This window comes from Brassica oleracea, chromosome C1, assembly GCF_000695525.1.
Source record: "Brassica oleracea var. oleracea cultivar TO1000 chromosome C1, BOL, whole genome shotgun sequence".
Lineage (NCBI taxonomy): Eukaryota > Viridiplantae > Streptophyta > Magnoliopsida > Brassicales > Brassicaceae > Brassica > Brassica oleracea.
Window position 1 is genome coordinate 42,998,186 of NC_027748.1, and position 16,264 is coordinate 43,014,449.

The 16,264-nt window shown below is 30.9% G+C and overlaps 2 protein-coding genes across 2 annotated transcripts; one reads left to right on the top strand and one right to left on the bottom strand.

Moving 5' to 3' along the window:
• The first annotated feature begins 3,761 nt into the window (after nt 1-3,761).
• LOC106302673 (protein TRANSPARENT TESTA 12-like) lies at nt 3,762-6,450 on the top strand. Its single transcript, XM_013739135.1, has 9 exons — nt 3,762-3,913; nt 4,158-4,464; nt 4,577-5,118; nt 5,267-5,353; nt 5,457-5,513; nt 5,609-5,847; nt 5,994-6,112; nt 6,199-6,285; nt 6,361-6,450. The coding sequence occupies exons 2-9, from the start codon at nt 4,189-4,191 to the stop codon at nt 6,448-6,450; spliced, it is 1,497 nt and encodes a 498-aa protein (XP_013594589.1). The 5' UTR covers nt 3,762-3,913; nt 4,158-4,188.
• A 112-nt stretch (nt 6,451-6,562) lies between these two features.
• On the bottom strand, nt 6,563-8,685 carry LOC106344515 (ELMO domain-containing protein A-like). Its single transcript, XM_013783882.1, has 9 exons — nt 8,563-8,685; nt 8,104-8,286; nt 7,925-8,027; nt 7,748-7,851; nt 7,594-7,662; nt 7,386-7,501; nt 7,130-7,305; nt 6,918-7,060; nt 6,563-6,824 (listed from the first exon to the last, which is right to left on the bottom strand). Exons 2-9 carry the CDS (start codon nt 8,251-8,253, stop codon nt 6,720-6,722), a joined length of 966 nt encoding a protein of 321 aa, XP_013639336.1. The 5' UTR covers nt 8,254-8,286; nt 8,563-8,685; the 3' UTR covers nt 6,563-6,719.
• Nucleotides 8,686-16,264: the final 7,579 nt, after the last annotated feature.

The following is a 16,264-nucleotide window of genomic DNA, read 5'->3' on the forward strand; positions in this document are numbered from 1 at the left end:
GGATATTTTCCGGTTCCTACATTTACTATCCGAACCGAACCGAACCCGAAACTATCCGAACCGAACTGAACCAAAAATATGTCAAGTACTAAATGGATCCTCTAGCCCCTATCCAAACTACCCGAAACCCGAAATACCCGAACCGAACCGAACCGATACCCGAAATGCCCAGACCTAATTATACGTATTGTTGAAAACTTTGACTAAATCAAAACACTTACTTTGCTTGCATACACAAAACAAAACTTTGAAAAATAGTTTTATTAAATTTACAATACTAAAAATATATAATATATACATGTTTTAATAGACCATAAAAAATCCGATGGACAGGATGTAAAAGTTTGGTTTGTTTTAACATATAGAAATTTACTACTTACACTTTTTCCAAAATGAAAATTAGTCTAACCGCTAAATTAACAATACAAAAAACAGCTAAACGTATATACACCTCTAATGGACCATATAAATTATATAGACAGGATGCTACAGTTTGGTTTGTTTTCAATATATTGAAATTTTCTCCAAAATGAAAGCTAATGTAAGTCTTAAATTTATAATACGAATAACATACTAAACATATACACCTCTGACGGACCATAAAATTTTTTATTGACATGATTGTGTAAAACATATGTGTATATATATATATATATATATAGTATCAAAATTTAAAATCAAAAAATAAAAAGTGAAAGAAAACAGTTTACTTAGCAAAAAAACAAGAAAAAAAAACTAACCAGGTGTATATGTATAAAGTTTGGTTTGTTTTCGATATATTGAAATTTTCTCCAAAATGAAAGCTAATGTAAGTCTTAAATTTATAATACGAATAACATACTAAACATATACATCCAGGGCCGATCCTGGGCCAAGCCCAATGAAACATTCGCTTTGGGCCCCCAAAATTTTTGAAAATTTTTATATGTAAATAGGCTCCCAATTTGTAAAAAAATTTTCTTTAAGCCTTCAAATTTTTGAAGTCTTTACTAAATGGTCTTGGGCTTCCAACTCTCAGGGCCGGCCTGTATACACCTCTGACGGACCATAAAAATGTTTATTGACATGATTGTGTAAAACATATGTGTATATATATATAGTATCAAAATTTAAAATCAAAAATAAAAAAGTGAAAGAAAACAGTTTTCTTAGCAAAAAAAAAAAAAGAAAAAAAAAACTAACCAGATCCGAAGTCGATCTTTGACACGAAAGGAGATGCTTTCCTCATATCAATCTTATGGATACGGCTCGGAAGTACAACATTCCATAGAGCTTTGCTTGAGAAGGTGCTCGTAAACCTCTCCATGATCGATCGAGATGGCTCCGTCATTTGGCTTTGCCCTTCCCTCGTTTCCACTTTGGTAATAATCTCTATCACAGCAATCCTCCAACAAAACACAGTAAGTGCCATGTAACAAGTGATGCAACAGATAAACTTCTCATAACAAAATATTCTTTAAAAAAAGCTTCGCTCGAGAAGAACATAACAATTATTTTAAAGAAACTAAAGAGTGGAAAATTTTGATGTTTCCAGTGAAGTAAGAAGTGAGTATTTATAGAAAAAATGTTGACCCAAAAGAAAAAAAGAAATGTTTTCTGTCCGTTGTGTAATTAATTTTTTTGGCAATTAATGCTGCAAAAAAAATTGTTCACAAAAATAATAAGTTTTCTTACCGTTACACGGTCATATTTTTTTCGGGACTCGGTACTAATCTATCATGCGTGTGACTTGTGACTGACAATTTGAGTGACAAATAAGAAAAGAAGAAAAATTAATCACAACGGTAACCATTTCTTTTCTTTTTGCTTTTTTTTTGAACTTCTGAATTGATTCAAATAATGGGAAAGACAACCTCAAATGAGTGACAAAAACCTTAGAGAACTAAGGATAGATAGAAACGAGGACGACAACATTCTAAATAATAATCAAAAGTCGCCTCCAGTAACGTCTCGTTGCATCCGATCATATTTTCCTTAATGAGTAATAATTTATTTATCAAGGTAAAAAACTACTCGAGTGACTGAACCGGTATAAGCAAAGTTATTGACACCACAACTAACAAATGGGCTCATATTCGGGTTAATTGGATAATGCCATATTCGGGTTAGTTGGATAGTGGGCATTATTAACTAGTAACATAATGGGCCGTCTGAGTAATAATCTGTATTTGACTATTTTCCTTAAACCTCGCCGGCGAAGAAGAAGAAATGGCATTCTCGTCTCCTTCGCTCCTCCGTCTGAGAAAACACCTGCTATGTATCCCTATGTCTAAATGTCTTCTCCTTCAGCAACCCTTCTCTTTAATAACCTCAAAACGACACCGTTTCTCATCCTTTGGCCATGGGGAGCGGTATATCACAAGGTTCAAGAGATGAGCCATTAGTAGCAGCTATAAGAAAAGCCTTGAAGTAGAGTGTAAACTACAAGTCTCTCTGCAACATGGAAACAAGAGGTAAAAAGTTTTTTTCAAAGATTTTGGGATATAGAAAAGATTAAAGACCATTTTGGATTTGCCCTAGTCTTCTTCTTCTAACTCATATCTTGATGTTCAAGTTACCGAAGTGTATGGCTAAACAAGTAGAGTTTGGGTACCTAAACCCTAACATTGATCTCAATTGAGACATTCAATAGCAATAATTAGTAGTGCTCGGCAGATATAAAAATGAATTTGAATTTAAGTAAGAGTGCAACAACGACTTGAAATGATCAACTAAAAAATTGAATACTAACAAAAAAAAAGTATCAATAAACATACATATGAATGGGATCAGAACTTTTTTTTCACTGGCTTTGCGCATACATTTGTCTAGAATGGGATAAAATTCGATTTGCATGCAGAAGGACCCAACTAACACAAATTATAATTTAAGGACTCCGTAACTCGTAAACAAAAGACATTTTATTTTGTTCTTTCAAAAATTGAGACACGAGAGCATTTTCGAAGGGACAAGAGTTTACACATGGAAGATACTGCATGGGATGTGCATGCGTGTCACGTGCGGCGCATCTACTGTCTCCCTTCTTGCATAACGTGGAGGCTCATAGTCATAAGGTGACCTCTTTATCCGTTCAACGGAAATTGTAAAAACTAGAAAAGCATGGTCGAAGCAGCATGCAGTCTTATGATAGTTTAGCAAAAAAAAAAAATTATTTTTTTTGTTAGCAAAAAAATGTTAATTATTTGGTAACCAGAGAAGAAGATAATAAACACATATTTTACCCCAAAAAAATATAATAAAACACAACTATTTAGCAAAAACATAACAGAAAAATAAAAAGAAAACTGAAGAGGATAATACCCAACGATCGAGCGGTGTCGACAAGAAAAACAGCTAATGATGGATCGGCTTCATCCCGACGAAGAAAGAAGATCATTGGACCCTAAAACTAGGGGGAAACTTTTGTTTTCTTTTGTTAAGATACAAAAATCTAATTTGTTTTCAAATTGGATAATAATCCAATTTAAAAGAAAAAGAGGAAATGATATGATATTTCATATTAATGTGAATATCATTATAAACTAGAGGTTTAAATATTTTGCACCATATGTAGAACGTAGTATAGTTTAGTATTCTGATTTGTATAATCAATTACCAATAACACGCACAGAATCACAAAGTCAATTTATCTATGTTTTCACTCTTTTTCACATACGAGTATCTTAACAGATACATACAGTTTTCTGTACATACGTAATACGTATAAACATATACTCTTTTTATCGCTATTTGTATTAGATATCGAGACGTTTCAGTTCTGTTCTGACATATTCCCCTAAAAAGGAGAAAAGGCTAAATTTAAGTTTCAGTTTGTTTTCGGTGAAGTTTTCTTCTTGGTGATCATCGCTGAGCTCTATGTCTCTCTCTCTCTTCTCTGGTCTTCTTGACTTTTAGATTCTCTCTAAAAACAAAGGTAATAAATCACTTGCTTCATAGGTTCCAGTCGACATATTTTGTTTTTCGACATTTGTGTCTTCAATTTGAACCTTTAGTACTGTAATATATGTGTGTTTGATTGATAAGTCCGGGTGTATTTGTCTTCTACTCATACATCTTTTTTTTGTCAAACTACTCATACATCTTTACTCTTGCTTTTTGATGATAAGTAATTGTTTTCGTGTCCGAAAAAGTAATTGTTCTTGTATGGATTATTTCAGATTAAAGAACGGAAGAAGGAAACACAACAAAATGAGCAGTCAAGGAGAAATGGAGGAGAGTTTACTACGTGTAGGATCAGACGCTAAGGGTCAGAGCAACAGTATAGAGAGTCTCTATCTGAGAGCAAAGGTTTGGAGTGAAGTAAGCAAAATGTGGAGAATAGCATTACCTTCCTCTTTGTTCCGAATGACTTCGTTTGGTAGCATCATTGTGGCTCAAGCCTTCATCGGTCACTCCTCTGAGTTGGGTCTAGCCGCTTATGCTCTCCTCCAAAGCACTTTCATTCGCTTTCTCTACGGTTTAACGGTATACAAGCTGCTTTAGCTAGTCTCAGTTTAGTCTGAATTTGAATATAAAAAAAAATCAATTTATTGAAATAAAAATTAGTCTTTGTCTTTGTGGTTGTTAATATATATAGGGCGGTATGTCAAGTGCGACGGAGACGTTATGTGGACAAGCATACGGTGCAGAACAGTGCCACACAATGGGGATATATCTACAACGTTCATGGATTATAGACATGGCCGTGACCACTTTGTTCCTACCGTTTATCGTATTTTCCGGTCCCATTCTCCGTCTTTTAGGCCAAAATGTTGATATCACGGGGACCGTTGATGAGATATATCCTTGGATGATCCCTTACGTCTATAGCTTAATCTTCACTATGACTATGCAAATGTACCTCCAAGCACAAATGAGGAACGCTATTGTAGGCGTTCTCTCGGTCTCGTCCTTGGCTCTTGACCTCTTGGTGACATGGTGGTGTGTCAGTTTTATGGGGATGGAGATTGGTGGTGCGCTCTTCGGGCTTAATGTGAGCTCGTGGGCTTTGGTATTGGCTGAGTTTGTGTACGTTTTTGGTGGATGGTGTCCTTTCACTTGGTCTGGATTTAGTACTGCTGCTTTTGTTGACCTGATTCCTATGCTCAAGCTCTCCATTTCTTCAGGCTTCATGATCTGGTAATTACTAAGCTTTAAATATTTTTTTTTAACAAACACAAACCAACGCTTGAAGTGGGATCCAACTTATTATTTTTTGGTCTACTTAAAATGATGTTATGCTGGGAATGTTTATACTTCTGATAATTTTATTGTTTTCATTTAACAGCTTAGAGTATTGGTACCTGAGCCTCCTTGTCTTAATGGCTGGTTATACAAAAGATGCAAATATCGCAATCTCTGCTTTCTCAATATGGTAAACTCAAAATCTTCAGAGCCATTCACATATTTTTCAATTAATCTGAATTACACTCATGCAAATAAATATTCTTCATATAAATCATATTGGAAATTTCCAGCCAATACATATATACATTGGAATTCAACATATGCCTTGGCTTCTTGGGTGCAGCTTGGTAACGCTCACAACTTTATATATGTCCAGCCTAAGAATATTCGTAATTAATAATATTAAATGATAAATTATGCATATTTAACTATTGAATGGTAGCGTCCGAGTGGCTAACGAGTTGGGGAAAGGAGATGCAGCTGCAGTGAGATTCTCTATCAAAGTGATACTCACAGTATCAACAATTATGGGAATGATATTCTCTGTTTTATGTTTAGCATTTTGCGGTCAGATATCGTATTTGTTTACCAATAGCAAAGAGGTTTCAAAAGCAGTGGATGATCTATCGATGATCCTTTCCGTATCCATCTTACTCAACAGCATTCAACCTGTACTCTCAGGTCACAATCAAAAACATAAATTTATGCATATATGTTTTATACTTTTTTGTCAAAATATGTTTCATACTTAAAATATAGGTTTGGTTCTAGTAACTAATGAATATTATAGATAAAATAAAAATGGTTTAAAATGTTGAAGATAACAGGTGTGGCAGTTGGAGCAGGGATGCAGAGTATAGTGGCAGTTGTGAACTTTGTTTCATACTATGCAGTTGGTATTCCTTTGGGTCTCATCCTTACTTATGTTTTCCATCTCGGTGTTAAGGTAACTTTTTGATTAGTACTAATTAAAATATAATGTAAGAAAAGTCTGTTGTTAAGGCAATTACATTTCATTTGTCTGATATCTAGGGACTGTGGTCTGGAATGTCGGCTGGTATAGCGATCCAAACAGCGATATTGTGTTATATCATTTACAGAACTGACTGGGAATCAGAGGTAAGCAAATAAATTTGTACTTCTTACTTAAACAACGAAGATATGAAAATTCTTGAAATCTTTTTTATTTTGTAGGTTAAAAAGACAAGCGAACGTATGAAAGCGTGGAGCATTCAGCCATCTCATGAAGAGTCGAATCCTATAAGAGAAGATGAGAGGAAGTGAGAAGTGTGTATAAACTGTTCCCTTGTGTAAATTCATAAACATATAAATGCATAAATGTACCTACGTTACTTTAAAATCAAATTCAGTTTTTGGAAAATAAAGTATATACATGTCGAACTATATAATAATGGTTCCTTAGTTTTACACTTTTACTTTATATGGAAAACAAATTATTTGCCGAACAATTTCAGCAAAAACAGATTATTACACTGAATTTCTCAAATTATTATATAAATACAGATAGAAAATTGAAAGTAAATATGTAAAAATTATTTTTTGTACAATAGATTGAAAGCAGGCAAATCTCTGACGCTCGAAACATCTTCCAACGCCAGCTCACGTTCCAATTGTGTTCTCGTTGATTTCAGAACTTCCTGCCAAATTTTTTTTTACAAGAACCGGTTAGCACATAACCAAATCGAAAATTCCAAACGGTAAACAAGCGTGGTTCAAAGACATTTACTTACATTAAATTCCATGTAAGAAGCTCGTTTGGCAAGCCATTGGGCATCCATCATTTGGAAAGCTATACAGTAAAGATTATCAAACGCCATTTCATCTTCCTCCAGAAACTCCAAGAACCTTATCCCAGCGACCGTTGATGGTTTACCTGTAACAGAAACACAATTACAAACACATTTCATCGATTTTCACTTGGTTAATTCTTGAGCATTTTTACCTGACTGGAGATCTAACATTTGTGCCAGCATGAATGATATATTGATGCCGGCAACCGCGAAAGGATATTCCCATTCAGCTCTTGTTCCATCTTGTTTATGTAACAATCTTTGGAATGATTCTGGATAGGTCTTGGCAAAGAAGATTAGATTCTCCAGTGATACATAACCTCCACCTCTACAAAAAAAAATTATGAAACCTATCATCAGTAAAATGACTAGTGATAGAAGGTGATCCAAATCTACACTATTCTATACCGAAAATCTGTACAAGGGTCTGTTCCTTGCCAGCCCATCTCCTTCCAGAGTTCAGATTTAAGAGGTGGCAGCTCCCTCTGTGGATAAGCTAACCTCCATAGTTGCCTAAGTGCATCCTGTGAATCATAAGTTTACATAAACCTCCACAAAACTTTGGAAATGTAGCGTTAATATATTAGCAAACAGAGAGCTCATGTGAAACACTTACTTGATGCTCCATTCGAGATCCATCAAAGGGTATTTCTATTCTTCTCTTAATGTTTCTCAGCCTTTCTTCCTAGTAAGAGGTAACAAAATACATAATGGACATCAAATTGACCATATGATTTTCACAAGATAAGATGAAAAGCTTTGAACATTACCTGCAACAAACTAAGAGGAGGTGGCAATAGCCTTCCACCAGAGCTTATATGAGGCAGAGAAAGAAACCTCCCAAAAAGCGAGCCAGATCCAAACACAACTTTGGCTGCCAAAACCAAGAAACAAACTGAAATGTAATAACCCCTCTTTAAAACAATCATTGATAGTAACAAACAAACCTATCCACTGAGCCCATTGTGCAATCAACTGAGAAAAGATTAACGTCCAATGACTTTGCTGTTTCTTCCGTTCCTCTTCCCAAATATCCTCCAGAGTGCGCTCCTAAGACCACACATCACAATACATAAAAGTGTTCCTCTCATCTCTATTTAGAAGAGAGAAAAACAAACACACTAACCTCATTGTACCCAGCTTTAGTATCACTACTACTACTTCCCAACAAGGGCTCACTTAAAGTATCAGACTCTGTAGTAGCATCATAACGTTCGTACTTTCTCCCATCCACATCCCCGTGATGAAGCCGTCTCCTAAGCGTCGCAGATGCCATCTTGTAAACCAATATATACCACCTAATCAGACCCTACACAACACCAAGGAATCATAATGCAGTAGAAAAAAAAAACTAAAAAAGCCTTTAACTTTGACAAATCATCATCCACACAATATCACATAACAGATCAATCAATTTCAACAGGGAGCTTTTCGATCTAGCAAAATTACAAACCAACCATTGAGTCTCTGAACATCAATTACAAACGGAGATCTCAAAATCAGGAAGCTTTAATCCAGATTTGGTGGGAATCTAAAGGAAGAACGAAATGAAAATCTGGGAAGTGGGTTTGGTAGATGATCTTACGGGGAACGTGATCTTCGGTGAAAGATGAGAGCTTTCCTTCGAGAGAAAGGTAGGAATAGGAATAAGCTCTGCAAACCCAGAGGAAACTGTCGCCGCCAACTCTCCAGAATTTCCAGAATTATTCTATTTATTAATTTCTTACTACGTCACTTTACGTTAATATTAATTCATTAACTAATATTATTTAATTGTTGTTGGTCAACGACTTGTGAGCAAGGTAAGTATCCGGTTTAGATTTTTGGTTTAGACATCAAAAAACCGAAATAGGCTAATCAGCGGGAACTATGCATTAAAATATTAATTTCGTATTTTCAAATTTTTCTCAAAATTTAAATGTTAACCCCTACGAAAATATTGAGTTTTTCAGTAAATATTTTATATACCGAAGCTTATAATCTTTAGTATTGATTTAAAATTTCTAACCACATTTAACATTTATATTAATGTATGTTAAACTCACTTTCATGGTACATGGACATCTTTCAAAATTTTATTAATTAATATAGTAAAACTTTATAATACTCTCCAAATAAGTGGACAAACCACTATAAAATAGCTAATCTCTAGAAAAACGGAGACAACAAAGGTTCCAAACATTTTTGACATTCATCATATGTTAGTGCACGATGCAACTATGCATTAAAATAATATTTTATATTTTTGAATTTTTCTCAAAATCTATGAGTTAACCTCCTAAGAAAATATTGAATTTTTTGGTAAATACTCTATATACTGAAGCCTATGATTTTTAGTGTTGTTTTAAAATTTCTAAACACATTATACATTTGTATTAATTAATATTAAACTCTCTTTCATGATACATGAGCATCATTTTAATTTTTTTTTATCAATTAATTTAGTAAACCTTCATAATATTCCCTAAATTGGTGAACTAACCACTATAAAATCGTAATTCTCTAGAGAAAAGGAGACAACAAAGGTTCCAAATCTATTTGAACTTCATCATATATTAGTGCAGGATGCAACTATGCATTAAAATAGTATTGTCATATTTTTGAAATTTTCTCAAAATCTATGTGTTTTTTTCGGTATATATTCTATATACTGAAGCCTATGATCTTTAGTGTTATTTTAAAATTTATAAACATATTCCACATTTGTATTAATGTATATTAAACTCTCTTTCATAATACATGGGCATCGTTTAAATTTTTTGTCCATTAATTTAGTAATATTTCATAGTACTCCCTAAATTGGTAAAGTAACCACTATAAAATCGCTATTCTCTAGAGAAACGGAGACAACACATGTTTCAAACCTATTTGACATTCATCATATGTTAGTGAAAGATACAACTATGCATTAAAACAATATTTTCATATTTTTGAAATTTTCTCAAAATCTATGTGCTAGCAACCCCTACGAAAATATTGAGTTTTTCGATAAATATTCTATATGCTGAAGCCTATGATCTTTTGTGTTGCTTTAAAATTTCTAAAAAATTTCTACATTTGTATTAATGTATATTAAATTCTCTTTCATGATACATGGGCATCGTTTAAATTTTTTGTCAATTAATTTAGTAAAACTTCATAATACTCCCTAAATTGGTGGACTAACCACTATAAAATAGTTATTCTCTAGAAAAGCGTAGACAACAAAGGTTCCAAACCTCTTTGACCTTCATCATATGTTAGTGAAGAATGCAACTGAATTAAATCATTATTTTCATATTTAAATTTTTTTCTCAAAATATATGTGTAATTTATCGGTAAATGCTCTATATATTGAAGCATATGATTTTAGTGTTGTTTTAAAATTTCTAAACACATTATACATTTGTTTTAGTGTATATTACACTCTGTTTCATGGTACATGGGCACCGTTTTATTTTTTTTTCAATTAATTTAGTAAAACTTCATAATAGTTCCAAAATGAGTGGACAAACCACTATAAAATAGCTATTCTTTTAGATAAACGGAGAGAACAAATGTTCCAAACCTCTTTGACCTTCATCATATTTTAGTGCAGGATGCAACTATGCATTAAAACAGTATCTTCATATTTTTGATTTTTTCTCAAAATCTACGTGTTACAAAATATTGAGTTTTTCGGTAAATGTTCTATATATTGAAGCCTATGATATTTAGTGTTGTTTTAAAATTTCTAAACACATTCTACGTTTGTATTAATGTATATTAGACTCTCTTTCATGATATATGAACATCGTTTTAAGTTTTTTTATCAATTAATTTAGTAAAACTTCATAATACTCCATAAATTGGTGGACTAACCACTATAAAATCGTTATTTTCTAAATAAACAGAGACAACAAAAGTTCCAAACCTCTTTGACCTTCATCATATGTTAGTGAATGATGCAACCATGTATTAAAACAGTATTTTCATATTTTTGAATTTTTCTCAAAATCTATGTGTTAACAACTCATACGAAAATATTGAGTTTTTCGATAAATGATATATGTTAGTGAAAGATGCAACTATGAATTAAAACAATATTTTCATATTTTTGAATTTTTCTCAAAATCCATGTGTTTCCCTACGAAAATATTGAGTTTTTCGGTAAATGTTCTATATACTAAGCCTATGATATTTTGTGTTGTTTTTTTAAAATTTCTAAACACAATCTACATTTGTATTAATGTATATTAAACTCTCTTTCATGGTACAAGCGTATCGTTTTATTTTTTTGTCAATTAATTTAGTAAAACTTCATAATACTCTACAAAATATTGAGTTTTTCGGTAAATGTTCTATATACTAAGCCTATGATATTTTGTGTTGTTTTTTTAAAATTTCTAAACACAATCTACATTTGTATTAATGTATATTAAACTCTCTTTCATGGTACAAGCGTATCGTTTTATTTTTTTGTCAATTAATTTAGTAAAACTTCATAATACTCTTTAAATTGGTGGAATAACCACTATAAAATCGCTATTCTCAAGAAAAACGGAGTCAACAAAGGTTCCAAACCTCTTTGACCTTCATCATATGTTAGTGAAGGATGCAACCATGCATTAAAACAGTATTTTCATATTTTTGATTTTTTCTCAAAATCTATGTGTTAACCCCTACGAAAATATTGAGTTTTTCGGTAAATGTTCTATATACTGAAGCCTATGATCTTTAGTGTTGTTTTAAAATTTCTAAACACATTTTACATTTGTATTAATGTATATTAAACGCTATTTCATGGTACATGAGCATCGTTTTAATTTTTTATCAATTTATTTAGTAAAACTTCATAATACTCCCTAAATTGGTGAACTAACCACCACAAAATCACTATTTTCTAAATAAACAGAGACAACAAAAGTTTCAAACCTCTTTGAACTTCATTATATGTTAGTGAAGGATGCAACCATGCATTAAAACAGTATTTTCATATTTTTGAACTTCATTATATATTTCTAAACACATTATATATTTCTCAAAATCTATGTGTTAACAACTCATACGAAAATATTGAGTTTTTCGATAAATGCTATATATACTAAAGCCTATGATCTTTAGTGTTGTTTAAAATATCTAAAAACATTCTACATTTGAATTAATGTATATTAAACTTTTTTCATGGTATATGAGCATCATTGTAATTATTTGTCAATTAATTTAGTAAAACTACATAATGCTCTTTAAATTGGTGGACTAACCACTATAAAATCGCTATTTTCTAGAGAAACGGAGACGACAAAAGTTACAAACCTCTTTAACCTTCATCATATGTTAGTGAAGGATATAAATATGCATTAAAATAGTATTTTTATATTTTTGAATTTTTCTCAAAATCTATGTGTTAACCCCTACGAAAATAATGATTTTTTTCGATAAATGCTCTATATACCGAAGCCTAAGATCTTTAGTGTTGTTTTAAAATTTATAAACATATTCTAAATTTGTATTAATGTATATTAAGCTATCTTACATGGTACATAGGCATCGTTTTAATTATTTTTCAATTAATTTAGTAAAACTTCATAATACTCTTTAAATTGGTGGACTAACCACTATAAAATCGCTATTTTCTAGAGAAACGGAGACGACAAAAGTTACAAACCTCTTTAACCTTCATCATATGTTAGTGAAGGATATAAATATGCATTAAAATAGTATTTTTATATTTTTGAATTTTTCTCAAAATCTATGTGTTAACCCCTACGAAAATATATATACTGAAGCTTATGATCTTTAGTGTTGTTTTTAAAATATCTAAACACATTCTACATTTGTATTCAAGTATATTAATTTTTTTTTCATTGTTTATGTGCATCAGTTTAAGTTTTTGACAATTAATTTAGTAAAACTTCGTAATACTTCCTAAATTGATGGACTAACCACTGTAAAATCACTATTTTCTGGAGAAACGGAGACAAAAAAAGTTTCAAATCTCTTTGAACTTCATAATATGTTAGTGAAGGATGCAAAAATGCATTAAAACAATATTTTCATATTTTTGAATTTTTCTCAAAATCTATGTGTTCTCCTACAAAAATATTGAGTTTTTCGGTAAATGTTCTATATATTGAAGCCTATGATCTTTTGTGTCGTTTTAAAATTTCTAAACACATTATATATTTGTATTATGAAAACTAAACTCTGTTTCATGGTACATGGGTATCGTTTAAATTTTTTTATCAATTAATTTAGTAAAACTTCATAATACTCCCTAAATTGGTGGATTAACCACTATAAAATCGTTATTTTCTAGAGAAACGGTGACAACAAAAGTTCCAAACCTTTTTGACATTCATAATATGTTAGTGAAAAATGCAACTATGCATTAAAACAGTATTTTCATATTTTTGAAATTTTCTCAAACTCTATGTGTTAACCCCGACAAAAATATTGATTTTTTTCGGTAAATGCTCTATGTACCGAAGCCTATGATCTTTAGTGTTGTTTTAAAATTTATAAACACATTATACATTTGTATTAATGTATATTAAAGTCTCTTTCACGGTACATGGGTATCATTTTATTTTTTTTGTCAATTAATTTAGTAAAACCTCATAATACTCTTTAAAATGGTGGAATAACCAATATAAAATCGCTATTCTCTAGAAAAACGGAGTCAACAAAGGTTCCAAACCTCTTTGAACTTCATCATATGTTAGTGAAGGATGCAACTATTCATTAAAACAGCATTTTCATACTTTTGATTTTTTTTTTCAAAATCTATGTGTTAACCCCTACGAAAATATTGAGTTTTTCGGTAAATGTTCTATATACTGAAGCCTATGATCTAAGTGTTGTTTTAAAATACCTAAACAAATTCAACATTTGTATTAATGTATATTAAACTCTCTTTCATGGTACATGGACATCGTTTTAATTTTTTATCAATTAATTTAGTAAAACTTCATAATACTCCCTAAATTGGTGGACTAACCACTATAAAATCGCTATTTTCTAAATAAACAGAGCAAACAAAAGTTCCAAAACTCTTTGACCTTCATCATATGTTAGTGAATGATGCAACTATGCAATAAAACAGTATTTTCATATTTTTGAATTTTTCTCAAAATCTATGTGTTAACAACTCATACGGAAATATTGAGTTTTTCGATAAATGCTATATATACTGAAGCATATGATCTTTAGTGTTGTTTTAAAATATCTAAACACAGTCTACATTTGTATTAATGTATATTAAACTTTTTTTCATGGTATATGGGCATCATTTTAATTATTTGTCAATTAATTTAGTAAAACTTCATAATACTCTCTAAATTGATGGACTAACCACTATAAAATCACTATTTTCTAGAGAAACGGAGACAACAAAAGTTCTAAACCTCTTTGACCTTCATCATATGTTAGTGAAGGATGTAACTCTGCACTAAAACAGTATTTTTATATTTTTTAATTTTTTTAAAATCTATATGTTAACCCCTAAGAAAATATTGAATTTTTCGGTAAATGCTCTACATACTGAAGCCATCTGTGGTGTTGTTTTTAAATTTCTAAACACATTCTACATTTGTATTAATGTATATTAAACTTTATTTCACGGTATATGGGTATCGTTTTAACTTTTTTGTCAATTAATTTAGTAAAACTTCATAATACTCCCTAAATTGGTAGACTAACACTATAACATCGTTATTCTCTAGAAAAACGGAGACAAAAAAGGTTCCAAACCTTTTGGACCTTCATCATATGTTAGTGAAGGATGCAACTATGCATTAAAACAGTATTTTAATATTTTTAATTTTTTCTCAAAATCTATGTGTTAACCTCCTACGAAAAAATTGAGTTTTTGATAAATATTTTATATACTGAAGCCTATAATCTTTAGTGTTTTTTTTTAAATTTCTAACCATATTCTACATTTGTATTAATGTATGCTAAACTCTTTTTCCTGGTAAATGAGCATCATTGAATTGTTTTTATCAATTAATTTAGTAAAACTTCATAATACTCTCTAAATCGATGGAATAACCACTATAAAATAACTATTTTCTAGAAAAACGAAGACAACAAAGGCTCCAAAATTATTTGAACATCCTCATATGTTAGTGCAGGATGCAACTATGCATTAAAAAATATTCTTGTGTTTTTTGAATTTTTTCCAAAATCTATGTGGTAACCCGTACGAAAATATTGAGTTTTTGGTAAATACTTTATATACTGAAGCCTATAGTCTTTAGTGTTGTTTTCAAATTTCTAACCACATTCTACATTTGTATTAATGTATTTTAATCTATTTTTCATGGTAAATGAGCATCGTTCAATTGTTTTATTAATTAATTTAGTAAAACTTCATAATACTCGCTAAATCGATGGTATAACCACTATAAAATCACTATTTTCTTGAAAACGGAGACAATAAAGGCTCCAAACCTTTTTGAACATCATCATATGTTAGTGCAGAATGCAACTAGGCATTAAAACAATATTTTCCTATTTTTTGAAATTTTCTCAAAATCCATGTGTTAACATCCCTACGAAAATATTGAGTTTTTGGTAAATACTTTATATACTGAAGCCTATAGTCTTTAGTGTTGTTTTCAAATTTCTAACCACATTCTACATTTGTATTAAATCGTTATAATTTTTTTATCAATTAATTTACTAAAGCTTCATAATACTCGCTAAATCGATGGAATAACCACTATAAAATCACAATTTTCATGAAAAACGGAGACAACAAAGGCTCCAAACCTCTTTGAACATCATCATATGTTAGTGCAGGATCCAACTATGCATTAAAACAATATTGTCATATTTTTTGAAATTTTCTCAAAATCCATGTGTTAACCCCCCTACGAAAATATTTAGTTTTTAGTAAATATTTTATATACTGAAGCCTATAATCTTTACTGTTGTTTTAAAATTTCTAACCACATTCTAAATTTGTATTAATGTATGTTAAACTCTTTTTCATGGTATATGGGAATCGATATAATTTTTTGTATTAATTAATTTAATAAAACTTCATAATACTCATTAAATCGATGGAATAACCACTATTTTCTTGAAAAACGGAGACAACAAAGGCTACAAACCTATTTGAACATCATCATATGTAAGTGCATGATGCAACTAGGCATTAAAACAATATTATCGTATTTTATGAAAATTTCTCAAAATCAATGTATAAACATCCATACGAAAATATGAGTTTTTGGTAAATACTTTGTATACTGACACCTATAATATTTAGTGTTGTTTTAAAACTTCTAACCATATTCTACATTTGTATTAATGTATGTTAA